The sequence below is a fragment of the Panthera tigris genome, chromosome A2 (genome assembly GCF_018350195.1).
Source record: "Panthera tigris isolate Pti1 chromosome A2, P.tigris_Pti1_mat1.1, whole genome shotgun sequence".
Classification (NCBI taxonomy): domain Eukaryota; kingdom Metazoa; phylum Chordata; class Mammalia; order Carnivora; family Felidae; genus Panthera; species Panthera tigris.
This window is the reverse complement of record NC_056661.1, coordinates 440,698-452,922: the sequence shown is the minus strand read 5'-3', so window position 1 is coordinate 452,922 and position 12,225 is coordinate 440,698. Positions and strand designations below refer to the sequence as shown.

Genomic DNA, 12,225 nt, shown 5'->3' with positions numbered 1-12,225 from the left:
GACAAATCGCTCTCAGATGCAAATACCTCGCCGGTGATTCAGCGCTGCGGCCCGGGACGCGGGGAGGGGTCTCGTGAGGCCCCCTCCCCCTTCCCGGACGCCCCCTCGACCCCCGCGCTCGGTCCGAGGACGCACCGCCAGCCCAGGAGTGTTGGGGAGGGGGAGAGAGTGGCCAGAAATTTTCAGGTCACGGCCCCTTTAAATGATAATAAATAATAAAAGGGAAGGGGAACAGCTTCGCGGGAGGCCCCGCCCCCTGCTTAGGGACGGTGGGCAAAGTGCGCGCCGCGGCCCCGAGCGCACAGGACGCCGAGGGCGCGGGAGGGACTGGGAGCATCCGAGGGGGAGGGGAGGGCTTTAGACCTCCGCCAGGGCGGGCTGGAGGGACCCGAGCCGGGTCGGGGACCCCTTCACCAGCTCTCCCGGCGTCTAGGATGGGCCTGCCCTTCCGGGCTCGGAGTTTCACTCCTGTCCCATAGCCCAGCGACCTGGCGCTAGAGACTTCGCCCCTCCCCCCCACCCCACCCCCAACAGAGCCTCTGTTGCCACATCTGTAAAATGGGGATTAAAGACCCGGTGATGACTGGAGCTACAAGGAAGAGAAATGAGAGCAGGCCGGGGGCTAAGGGAGGAGGCCAGGGCTCTCGTCGGGGGTGCTGCAGGGTGGGGAGAGGCCTAGGAGAGGGAAAGCTGCCGCGGGGGGGGGGGGGGGGAGGGCAGCGCTGCTTGGACACAGGCGTGGGGGTGGGGGAGTGCGTGCTGGTCCTCGGGAAGACTCCTTGTGAAATCGTGACGACCCCTGCCCCCGACTGTCACCCTCTAGGAGGAGAGATAAGATAATCTCCTTGGTAATAATAACTTGGTAATAATTTTCATATTCTGAGCCTCCCCTTGCCCGCCATGTGCCCTATGCATGTTCACATCTCTGTGTAGGAGAGACTCTTAATGTCCTCATTTCAAAGAGAGCGACGCCGAGGCACAGACTAGGGTGTCTCGAAGGTGGGGATGTGGATGTGGGCTCTGCTGGGAGGTCTGAGGTCCAGGGGCCACCCTTGGGACTAATTGCAGGGGCCCGGCTGCAGCCCAGATGTGAACCAAGTGGGAGCACGGGTGGGCAGTTGGCCTGGGGGCCACTTGTCCACGGTCCTACCGTGTGGAGCTTGGGCCCCTGGTTTTCAGGGTTGGTTTCATGTACCCTAAGGCTCACGATACTGACATCTTTTCAGGACATCAAGCCTCCAGTGCAAACTGCAGGTTTCCTGCTTCAGGTGGGGGTGGGGGGTGGGATTCCCAAGCCCAGGGGATGAGTGCCTAGAGGCTGCCCTCACCCCAGGGCTGGAGTCCTGCCCACCGCTTTCGGGAACCCAGCCCTCGAGCCCCAGGGCCTCCTGTAGCCTAATGGCAGCAGGTGGTGAGAGGCCTCCACCTTTAGGCTATTAAACACCCAGTCCCAGCTGCCTGCTCGTCCACACCCCCTCCAGTGGGAGGCGCAGAGACATCTGCCCAAAGAGGGGAAGTTTGGAGAGAGACCCAGGTGAGCTGGGGAGGAAAGCCACCATAAGGGTCCAGGCACCCCCCCCCCCCAGGAGCCACTTCTCCCAAGTGCTGGAAAGCCTCTTCCCCATCATAGACCCAAGGACATCAGAATGCACTCCCTGCCCCACCCAAGTTAGATTCGTGAGCCTCTCTGCCTCGTCTTCCCCTGTAAAAGGAGCCCATGTTTGGTTTGTTTTTTACACTTTATTTTTTTAGAGAGGGAGCGCACGTGTACACAGAGGGGCAGAGGGAGAGAAAGACCATCTTAAGCAGGCTCCACGCTCAGTGGGGAGCCCAACGCAGGGCTGGATCCCATGGCCTCCGCATCATGTAGGACCACAACTTGAGGCAAAATCAAGAGTCCGGATGTTCAAAGGCTGAGCCACCCAGGCACCCCCAAATGAGTCCACGTTAATTCATTCCTTGTATGCTCGTTTTGAGGGTTCCACTTCCTTCTGCTCAAAAGGAGGGGCACGGCGGGGTACTCTCAAGGGCAGGGTGGGGGGGTGCTGCCCTTCCCCCATTTCCCTGGGGAAAGTCGTCCATACATAGCGACTTCCCCAGAGGTGCCCGGTCCTAGAGGGTGAGGGGCTGCAGGATTCCCAGCTGCCTCCAGTGAGGCCATCCTATTTTTAGCCCAGGGAGGGAGCTGGGAATTGATTCACAGACTTGCTGGCTCCACTGGGAGTGGGCAGCAGGCCCTGGTTCCACCTCGGTCCTCCTGGTCCTGCTACGTGATTTCCAGTTGGTGCTGACCCTTCTTTGGTCTCTGTTTTGCAAGCTGGGAAATGGGTACAGAGACCCAAGTCCTATAAGGTTTCCTGTCCAGACCATGTTGCAAGGCCCCTGCGGGTTTGGGACACACCCCCCCCCCGGGGAAAAAGTAGCCAGCTCCCCACTCAGGGGTGGGGGAGGGTGGGGGAAGCACCCTCTTAAAAATTCACCCAGATCAAAAAGGAAAGGCGGGGGAGGGCACCTGGGTGGCTCAGTTGGTTAAACATCAGCTTTGGCTCCAGTCATGGTCTCGCGTTTGTGAGTTCGAGCCCCACGTCGGGCTCTGTGGTGACAGCTTAGAGCCTGGAGCCTGCTTGGGATTCTGGGTCTCCCTCTCTCTCTGCCCCTCCCCCACTCATGCTCCGTCTCTCTCTGTCTCTCAAAAATACATAAATGTACAAAAAAGATTGAAAAAATAGTTAAAAAAAAAAATTCACCCAGATCCCAAACAGTCCACCTCCCCGTTTTTCCTCCTCAAACGTGTTCCCACATCTGGGCCTTTGCACTGGCCAGTCCTTCTGTGTGGCGTCCCCTTTCCAGGACACCCCATGGCCCGTGCCCTCTCCTGCTTCACACTGGAGCCTCTGCTCTTCAGAGGGTCCCTCCCTGACCTCTCAGGGTCAGGCGTGACCCCATCATGTCACCCTGTTTTCTCTTCGTCCAGGTGCTTCTGTGTTTGAAACGTCCGGTGTTCCCTTCCGGTATTCATTTGACCCAGTGTTCCTTGCTTGAAGCAGGGTTTCCAGGCCTGAGGCTGTGCCTGGCACATAGTAGTTGCTCAATAAATGTTGGTTGAATGAATGAATTCATGTGTTCCCTCCCTCATCCCACAGGATTTTTGGCGTCTGTCTATATAGAGGTGGAGGGGAACAATTCACCGTCTTGATTTCCAAAACAAACAAGCCCGGACAGGGGTGCTGGGCCCGGTGGAAACGACTCAACCCTGTTTTCCGTCACTTGCACCTGGCTCTCGGGTTGCCCTGGCCCTGCAAGCCGGGGTCCACGAAAATGCGATTTTGACAACTTTTTTTTTTTTAATTTTTCTTTTAACATTTTATTTATTTTTGAGACAGAGAGAGACAGAGCATGAACGGGGGAGGGTCAGAGAGAGAGGGAGACACAGAATCTGAAACAGGCTCCAGGCTCTGAGCTGTCAGCACAGAGCCCGACGCGGGGCTGGAACTCACGGACCGTGAGATCATGACCTGAGCCGAAGTCGGAGCTTAACCGACTGAGCCACCCAGGCGCCCCTTAACAACTTTTAAAATAAGAGAAAAGCAAATGTACCAACAACGGATGTATATTAATGAATCCAGCCTAAATTATATTAGGTTTTATAAAAACAGTAAAATAATCACGTTTAATATTTTCTCATGGACAAGACCCAGGAGACGAAAGTGCCTGCGACCCAGGAAGTTCATGATGCGGCTCGCTTGACCCATTCCGCATCGGGGAGGCGCTGCGCCGGGGTCTGGTATGGGGTTCGCATGAGCGACCGCCCCTTTGCGCTGGCGGCTCCTTTGTGGGGGTCGAGCCGGGAACCTCGGTGGGGTGCGCGCCCCACCTGCCGGGCACCGACGGGACTGCAGTCAGGGGCGGGGCCGGCGCCGGAGGCCGCCAGGTGGCGCCGTGTCCCCTGAAAACGACTTTCCCGGGTCAGACGGGGAAACTGAGGCCCGCGGAGTTATTTTCTCCCCTGTGGCTCCTTCTGAATGTTCTACGGTAGAATTGCCAGATAAATACCGGATTCGCGGTTAAATTTTAAGTGCATCCTAAGTTTTGCCCAGGACCTACTTACACTAAAAAGTTTTTCATTGTTTATCGGAAATTGAAATTAGCCCCTTTCCCTACCCCAGACCCCCAGGGTTTATCCCCATCAGGTGACCCTGGGGCCCATCCCACCCGCTCTCTCGGGTGTGCTGGCACATGCCTGTTCCTGGCAGCTCAAAAGGCAAGACCCGTGGTAGTAATGAATAATAAACTGGAAAAGTCTCCACCTACCTTGGACCGTGTCCCTCCCTGCTTAGGAGCCTCCATGGTTCCCACCACCCTCAGGAAAGATCCGGCTTATCCCTGCAGCCGGCAGTCTTCCCACTGCTCTCCCCTCTGGCCCCGCAGGCCTTCTAGCTGTTTCTCACCAGATGTTTCCTGCCCCAGGGCCTTTACACTGTCTGTGCTCCCCATCTGTTGTGCTCTTCCCCCACCTCCGAGCTGCGTTCACATTTCCCAGACTTGCCTGCTCCAGGAAGCCTTCCCGGACTCACCCCCACCAAGGTCAGGCTCCCAGTGACCCACGAGGGGCACACACGTCTTTCTCATGACCCTTTCTGCTCCTCTAACTCTGCATCTCTCCAGGTAGTCTGCCCCTTCCGTCCAAGACCAGGCAGGGACTGTGTACAGGAAGCCCCTCCTCACTGCCGTGGCCCGACCCCCAGCGCAGAGCCTGGCACACAGGAGGGGCTCCGAAAACGAGGTCCAGCTAAATGGGCCCCAAACGACTCCTTTTCCTAGACCTCCCTGTCAGCCCTTCAACTTTGTGTGTTTTCCTGAGATGATCGTGAATCCTGACGCAGAACTTCGCCAGGCTTCCCCCCACAGTGACATTTTGTAAAACTGGATTTTGACACGGATGCGATCCACCCACCTTCTTTGCATTTCCCCGTTTCATGGGACGGGAGTGTGCCATCACGAGGGTCCCTCCTGCTGCCCCCCCCCCCCGCCCACCTCGCTCACCGCCCCTACCGCCCTCACCCCGGCAACCACCGGGCTCTTCTCCATCCCCATAACGCTCTCTCCTCCGGGTGCTGTTAGAACCACACATGGTGTAACCTTGGGGTTGCCTGATTTTCCCCGCGAGATTCTGGGAGATGCGTCCGAGGGGCCGCGTGTCTGCCCCGCGCCCACAACTGACTGCTGCTGGGTTGTGTCCCGTGGTGTGCGTGGGCGAGTGTGCTCGCCCACACGCGTGTCGTGGACGCCCGAGTTACCGCGTGTGGGCTGCCGCACGTGGAGCTGCTGTGAGCTTAGTGTGCGGGTTTTCTGTCCCGGAGCTTTTATTCCTCTGACATGAATACCCCAGAGCCCCCTTCACCTTCTTTAAAAAAAAAAAAAAAAAAACGTTTTTCCTGCAGAAACTGTGCCACTCCCTCTGCACACACCTTCTCTCTTAACCCCCACAACACACTTGGTCATTCATCCCACAAATATCTAATCAGCCCGACCATGCGCTGGGCGCTGGGGATACGTGGGGGACCACGTGAGACAGGCAGCCAGCAGGTACAACACAGGGACATCAGAACCGTGATGGGGGCAGCGCTGGGCGCAGAGAGCTCCAGGAAGGCTTCCCGGAGGAGGAGGAGCCAGCTGAGCTGAGACTTGACGGATGAGTGAGGCACAGCCGGCACGACAGCCAGACCTGCGTGTGCAAAGGCCCAGAGGCCAGAGGGATGGCAGCAGTTCAAGCAGCTGCAGAGAGAGGGTGAGTTTGGAGGGCAGGGAGTGGGCGGGGGCGGCAGGGCCTGTGGGCAAAGGGGAGAATTCCACCCTCTTGTCCTGCCCGGTCTGGAGGCTGGTGTTGAAGACAAGAACAAGCCAGCTTCAGGCCGATGTCGAAATGACCCTGCGTTTTGGCCTCTTGGTCTCACATTAACATCGCTGCCAATTTGGATTACTTGCGGGGCCGTGCTGTTTCCAGATAAGTTGGGAGCCCGGGAGCCCTCCCAGAGATGGGCGGGGGTCCCGCGGGAGTGACTAAGCCTCAGCCGGCAGGGCTGTTGGGGGAAGGCTGAACTAATCCTGCGCAGGCAGCCCCACCCAAGCGACATCTGGGCGGGGCGAGGCTCTGACGGGCTGGCAGCAATCCGGGTGCAAACAGCGGTGTGGGGCTTCTGAGCCCGGGCCTCCAGGCTCTTCCTGGAACCTGCGCCAAGGGATGAGCCTGACTTTCCGGGAGCACCATGCGGCCATGCGGGGAGGAAGCCCAAGCAGCCACACGGAGGGGGGGTGGGGGTGGGGGGACTGCTCCGCCACTAGGCCTGCCGGGAAGGCCTCCTAGGGCCTTCCAGGTCCGGCCGCTAGGTGCGCCCGTCCAGCCCAGCCGAGCCCGGTTATCCCACAGACCCGGGAGTGAGAATCGGCCGCTCTTCTGCCTCCCTCCGCTGTGGGGCGCTTTCTCAAGGAGCCGTCCGTCCGCCCGCCCGTCCGTCCCGCGAGCGGCTCTGTGCACGTGCTCCAGGGAGCACCTGTGCACTCCGTGACACCCGCCCTTTCCCCAGCCGGGACGCTGGACGCTCACCGGGTAGCGGTAACACTACTTTATGTCAGCACTTTAAAAATCGCACGCTGTTCACATGTCCGTATTTCTGAAAATGGGACGAAGCTTATAACGTTAGGGTTGCAAGGCAGTGTGCGAAAGACGTCCGTCGGTGCTTTGGGGGAACGTTGCAGAGAGTGCCAGTATCAAAGTGTCTTCAATTTCAGGAAATACGGAAGTAAGTAATCAGGATATCAGTGGGAGCAAACATCACAGCAAATTCGTACCGAGGGGACATGGGGGGGGCGTTTTCACTATGATTATCTTGCACAGAAACCGAGATGTTAATAACCACATACGAGCGGTTGCTGTTCAAACGGCACCTGTCCCACAGGGGCCCAGCTCTCTCCCCGCAGAATCCGCCCGGATTGGGGCAGGACGCTCCTTCAGGACACCCGCACTCTCCCGGGCTTCGGGGGCCCGGCGGTGGCCGGGGGGGGCGGCCAGGCGGCGCAGCTCCGTCGGGGGGGCGGCGGGGGCGGGCAGCCCGGAGCCCCGGGGCTGGCGGGGCCGCCGCGGGGCGCAGGGGCAGACCCGGCGGAAGGCCTGCCGGAAGTGGGAGCCCAGGAAGGCGTAGAGCAGCGGGTTCAGCGCCGAGTTGCCGTAGGACATGCAGTGCGCCCAGATCTTGAGCGCGTAGGCGGTGTAGCTGCGCGGGTGCCAGGCGCCCGCCGGGCCCAGCGCCTGCAGCACCAGGAACAGCTGGATGGGGCCCCAGCAGGCGGCGAAGAGCAGGACCACCGCGGCCACCAGCCGCGAGACCTTGGCCCGCACGGCGCCGGCCCGCGCTGCCAGCAGCCGGCCCTGCGGGGTGGAGGGGTGGTGAGGAAAGGCTGCGGGCTGGCCGGGGCCACCCCGCAGAGCCCCCCTCCGTGGTCGCTTACTCTTAAAGTAAGCTGCGGGGCCCAGCGTGGGGCCTGAACTCGCGACCCCGTGGGCAAAAGCGCCTGCTCTACTCGCTGCGCCGGCCGGGCGCCCCCAGAGCTCCCCTTCTTGAGCCTGGCACGTCCCCCCCCCTTCGCCGCCCCCTCCCCCTCCAGACGCGCGTCCCCCACACCGCGCCTCCACCCAGCCAGCCAGCCGGCGGCCGCTCACCTGCAGGGCGCCGTCGGCGGCCCCGGGGCTCACGGCGGTGCGGCCCAGGTGGCGCAGCATGGCCCCGTAGCAGGCGCAGGTGGCGACCAGCGGCAGCAGGTAGAGCGCCAACAGGTTGTAGAGCGCGAAGGCGCGCTCCAGGGCCCGGCTGGGGAAGACCTCGCTGCAGTAGGTGCGCGGCCCGGGCGAGAGGCGGTGCAGGGCGAGCACCGGCGCGGACACGGTGGCCGAGCCTGCGCCACACGACAGGGTGAAGACCCTGCCCCGGGGACGAGGGACGCCAGGAGACCAGGACCCCTACCCTCAGGTGCCCCCTGGGGCAGCGTCACTGGGCGCCTCGTAGGCGCGCGTCGTCCGGGGTCCGCGCCTTCGGCGGCTCTTCGGAGGGAGCGCCCATTTCCCAGATGCACGCACGGCCGAAGCCCAGTGAGGGGCGGTTGGCGGGGCGGGGGGGGGGGGCGCCCAGGGCACTGAAGGCTTGTCGTCCCCCCCCATCCCCCGCCCCGTGCGGCGCTCGCGCTGCACTCACCCACCCAGATGCCGAGGCTGACCGCCAGAGCCAGGCGGGGTGTGCGGCGGCGCAGGGCGCGCAGTGGGAACACGGTCACGTACCAGCGGTCCACGCTCATGGCCGTCAGGGTGGCGCACGTGGCCTGCACCGAGACCTGGGGGAGGGGGCGAGAGCGGGCGTTTCGTCCCGTGTGCGGTGTGGGGCCTGCCCCGTCTGCGCCCACCCTGCGGGTGCCCCCACAGGTCCAAACACCCGGGCACAAACGGGACATGTCGCGGGAGGGCCTCCAGGGGCAGAAGAGGGGGATCCCAGTGCGGGTTTGACCGGGCCGCTGGGGGTCCGCTGAGATGGGCGGAAGCACAGCCATCGTAGGATGGCGGGACAGGCGCGCGAGAAGGCGCCGGCCCCCCTCCGCAAGCCCCGTCCCTAACTGCATCTCTGCCTTTTGCGCGGTCCCCTTTCCTGCCCCCAGGCCCAGGCTCCACCTCCTCCTCGGCCCCGCCCCTGGACTCCGCGGCCCCTTCCCCAGCCCGCGCACCTGCTGCATGTAGTTGACGAACTTGCACATGAAGTCGCCCAGCACCCAGGCGGGCAGCGGGTAGAGCAGGGCCGTGAAGGGCACGCAGCACAACAGGAAGGTCACGTCCGTGGCCGCCAAGTTGGCTGCAGGAGGGAACACGCGGGGGCCTCAGCCACCCAACAGCCCGGCGCAGCCCCCACCCTTTCCTTGCCTTTCTCCGAGTAACCCGCAAGACCGCCTGTACGATCCCCTGGCGTCCTTCGGCAGAGAAATTGGGGCGCCCTCCAGTCCCCCATTTGTACACGTCAAACATCCCCTCAGTACGGGTTTCGTGGCCATTCGAGCGACAGTCATTGCGCCCTGCGCGCCCCCGTCCGGGCTGGAGAGCCGGGGCGCGTTCCCGTCGAGGCTGGGAGAGCCGGGGCGCGCCCCCGTCCGAGCTGGGAGAGCCGGGGTTGCGCCCCCGTCGAGGCTGGGAGAGCCGGGGTTGCGCCCCCGTCGAGGCTGGGAGAGCCGGGGTTGCGCCCCCGTCGAGGCTGGGAGAGCCGGGGTTGCGCCCCCGTCGAGGCTGGGAGAGCCGGGGTTGCGCCCCCGTCGAGGCTGGGAGAGCCGGGGTTGCGCCCCCGTCGAGGCTGGGAGAGCCGGGGCGCGCCCCCGTCGAGGCTGGGAGAGCCGGGGTTGCGCCCCCGTCGAGGCTGGGAGAGCCGGGGCGCGCCCCCGTCGAGGCTGGGAGAGCCGGGGCGCGTCCCCGTCGAGGCTGGGAGAGCCGGGGTTGCGTCCCCGTCGGTGCTGGGGAGGGCCGGGGCGCGCCCCAGTAGGGGCTGGGAGAGCCGCGCACGCCCCCATCCCCTCTGAACCTGCCTCCCCGGTCTGCAAGCTGGAGACAGTGGCACTGCCCAGCAGCCACCACAGAATAGAGGGAAACGAGCACTCACCTGAGCCAAGTCGGTCAGCCCATCATACAAATGTGTGAACCGAGCCTTTCATTGGCGCAAGGGTCGCAAACCGGGATCCCGCGGGCCTAGCAGCCCCTCTCCCTACTTTCATTCATAGGACACGGTGTCACAAGAACCACGTTTTAACCAGACACCTTCCTCAGGGCCAGGCCAAGCTCTCCACCGGCCACTGTCCAGACTCCAGAGTTCTCGAGCTCTAGCCCAAGAGTCAGGGACAGTAGGGACGGGACCTGCTTCCTGCACGGGGCTGGGGGAGGGGGTGCCGTCTGGGAGAGCACAGCGCGCTAGGAGGCCCCCTGGGTCTCTCTGGGGACCCCCTGAGTGGCCGGCAGGTGCCCGGGCGCTCACCTATGTAAAAGTTGGTCACCGTCCGCATCTGCTTGTGGCGGCAGATGACGAAAATGACGAGCGAGTTCCCTGCCAGCCCGAGCAGCATCAGAGCCACGAAGGAAACCGGCACAAGCCAGGCGTCCACCGGCCGCAGCACAGGGGCCCGGCCGTCCGAGGCGTCGGCGCCACAGCCCGGGCAGACCGTCGCGTTGGCCGGCGCCCACCAGGACGCGTTGGGCGCGGACGTGGCCACGGCGCGCATGGCTTCACCGCCCTCTTCCCCCTGGCCGCCCGCCGGTTTGCGCCCAGGCGGCGACCTTCCTCCTCGCTGCCTGCTGGGGACACGCCCGCGGAGCCTGGGAAGGGTCTCGGCTGCAGGCCACCAGACCCGGAGGGCGACTCCGCCGGGCAGGGCGGCTTCTCTGCTGCCGACGCAGCCGCGGCCACTTTATACCCTGCGCCCCCCTGGTCCCCGCCTCCCCGCCTCTCCCGCAGCCGCTGGCCACTCCTTCACCTGCCCGTGCGCCCTCCACTCACGTGCACAGCCACCTTCTCCCCCTTTCGCTCTCCTTGCACTGTCTGGCCCCGGAGCCCTGGAGGGGACAGGCTGGAGGTGGGGCTCGGGGGACCAGGGGAGAGGGGAGGGGGGAGGCTGTATGGAGGCTGCTGTGGACCCTAGAGGGTGAGCCTAACCAGGGGGTTGAGACTCAGAGGACAGGCAAGCGGTGGGGACAAAACAGAGACCAGAGAAGGCGCCCTGTTAGTCTTCCGTGTGGCTGGGGCTCCGGGTGGGTGGGCCCTGGCTGACAGGGAGGCCAGCCCTCATCAGAGGCTGGGAGAAGGGGTACTGGAGAGCCATGGAAGGCTCAGAGCAGGGCAGGTCCGCCGGGGAACTGGCAGTTAGAAGGAACCTGTTCTTTTTCATATATATTTTTTTAATGTTAATTATTTTTGAGAGAGAGACAGAGGGACAGAGCACAAGCGGGGGTGGGGGGGGTGGGACAGAGAGAGAGGGAGACAGAGAATCTGAAGCAGGCTCCAGGCTCCGAGCTGTCAGCGCAGAGCCCAAGGTGGGCACAAGATCATGGCCTGAGCCAGAATCAGACGCTAACCGACTGAGCCACCGGGCGCCCCTAGAAGATACCTGTCCTTGAAGTACACAGCCTGGGGGACTCCTTGGCTGTGGATGGGGGTGTCGCCCCCTGCCTGACTGGCTGCCCCTATTGGACGCTCGCACTGGGGGCGTGGGCACCTGTGCCACTGGGGCTAGGAACCAGGTGGAGGGCAGTTTGCAAGGACACGTGTACCCCACGTACCCCAGATACTTTTCTGTCCACCCGCTTTCCATCTTGAGGATGATTCTGGACAACGGCTTAAACAATCAGAAAAGGAAGAGAAACTTCTTCGAGGTGGGGGCTGTGGGGAGAGCAGCGGCAGCTCCTGGGGCGGCCGAGGGTCCAGGCGGGTGTCAGCAGGGTACCAACCCAGGTTCCCCAGAAATGAGACCCCAGAATGGGGCGGAGGCCCGGTGGCATGCTCTAGAATTAGCACATTTATTGGGCAGTTAGTTCTCGTGGGCGGGAGCAGGAACCAATCCCCGTGGAACCAGCGGGAACCAACCCCCCCAGGACCCCCTGCTGGCCGCCCCCCCCCCCCGCAGGCGCCTTCTCTCTGGATTTATATCACCTTTGATTCATTTGGCTCTTTTCTCATTTGTCCGTATGATGCCACATAGTATGTGCTCTTGGGGGTCTTTCCGCAGCCCCTCCTCCGTACCCTGTGTGTTTGTTAAAGTGATCCGGTCATTCTCCGGCACAATTGCCAACAGGCTGTCTGCGGCCGCTGTCTCCTAGTGGCGTCTCTTCACGTGGTCCTGGTTTCCACTTTTCTTGTAGACTGAACGGTGGATTCCAGCCAGATCCCACAGGTTCGATTCTCTGCTCCCAACCCTCCCACAGCTCCCCGTTGCCAGACCCGCCATCACAGGACCGCAGGGCTCACGGGTCCACCCTCGGCCCTGTGCCTCCTTCCCCCTCATGCTCACTCATCACCCTGCTCTGGTCACTCTGGATACCTCAGGGCCTTTGCACTGGCTGTCCTCTCTGCCTGACACACTCTTCTCACTTTGCAGCCCGCCAGTCCCTCTCTCGGAGAACTCCTCTTTCCTGCCCCACTCCGAGGGGAAAGGGTC

At 62.7% G+C, this 12,225-nt stretch overlaps 2 protein-coding genes across 3 annotated transcripts in view; both read right to left on the bottom strand.

Annotated features, from left to right (window-relative positions):
• The window catches only part of ARID3A (AT-rich interaction domain 3A), a 32,389-nt gene extending 32,181 nt beyond the window's left edge, over nucleotides 1-208 (bottom strand). For both annotated transcript variants that reach the window (XM_042977499.1, XM_042977500.1), the window contains exon 1: nucleotides 27-208. The gene's annotated coding sequence lies outside the window, so the exon portion shown is untranslated. The remainder of the gene's footprint in view (nucleotides 1-26) is intronic.
• Nucleotides 209-3,727: 3,519 nt separating this feature from the next.
• On the bottom strand, nucleotides 3,728-10,296 carry KISS1R (KISS1 receptor). The gene is made up of 7 exons (XM_042977455.1): nucleotides 10,053-10,296; nucleotides 8,767-8,891; nucleotides 8,247-8,382; nucleotides 7,718-7,950; nucleotides 6,946-7,426; nucleotides 5,532-5,725; nucleotides 3,728-3,946 (listed from the first exon to the last, which is right to left on the bottom strand). Exons 1-7 carry the CDS (start codon nucleotides 10,294-10,296, stop codon nucleotides 3,728-3,730), a joined length of 1,632 nt encoding a protein of 543 aa, XP_042833389.1.
• Between the last annotated feature and the right edge of the window lie 1,929 nt (nucleotides 10,297-12,225).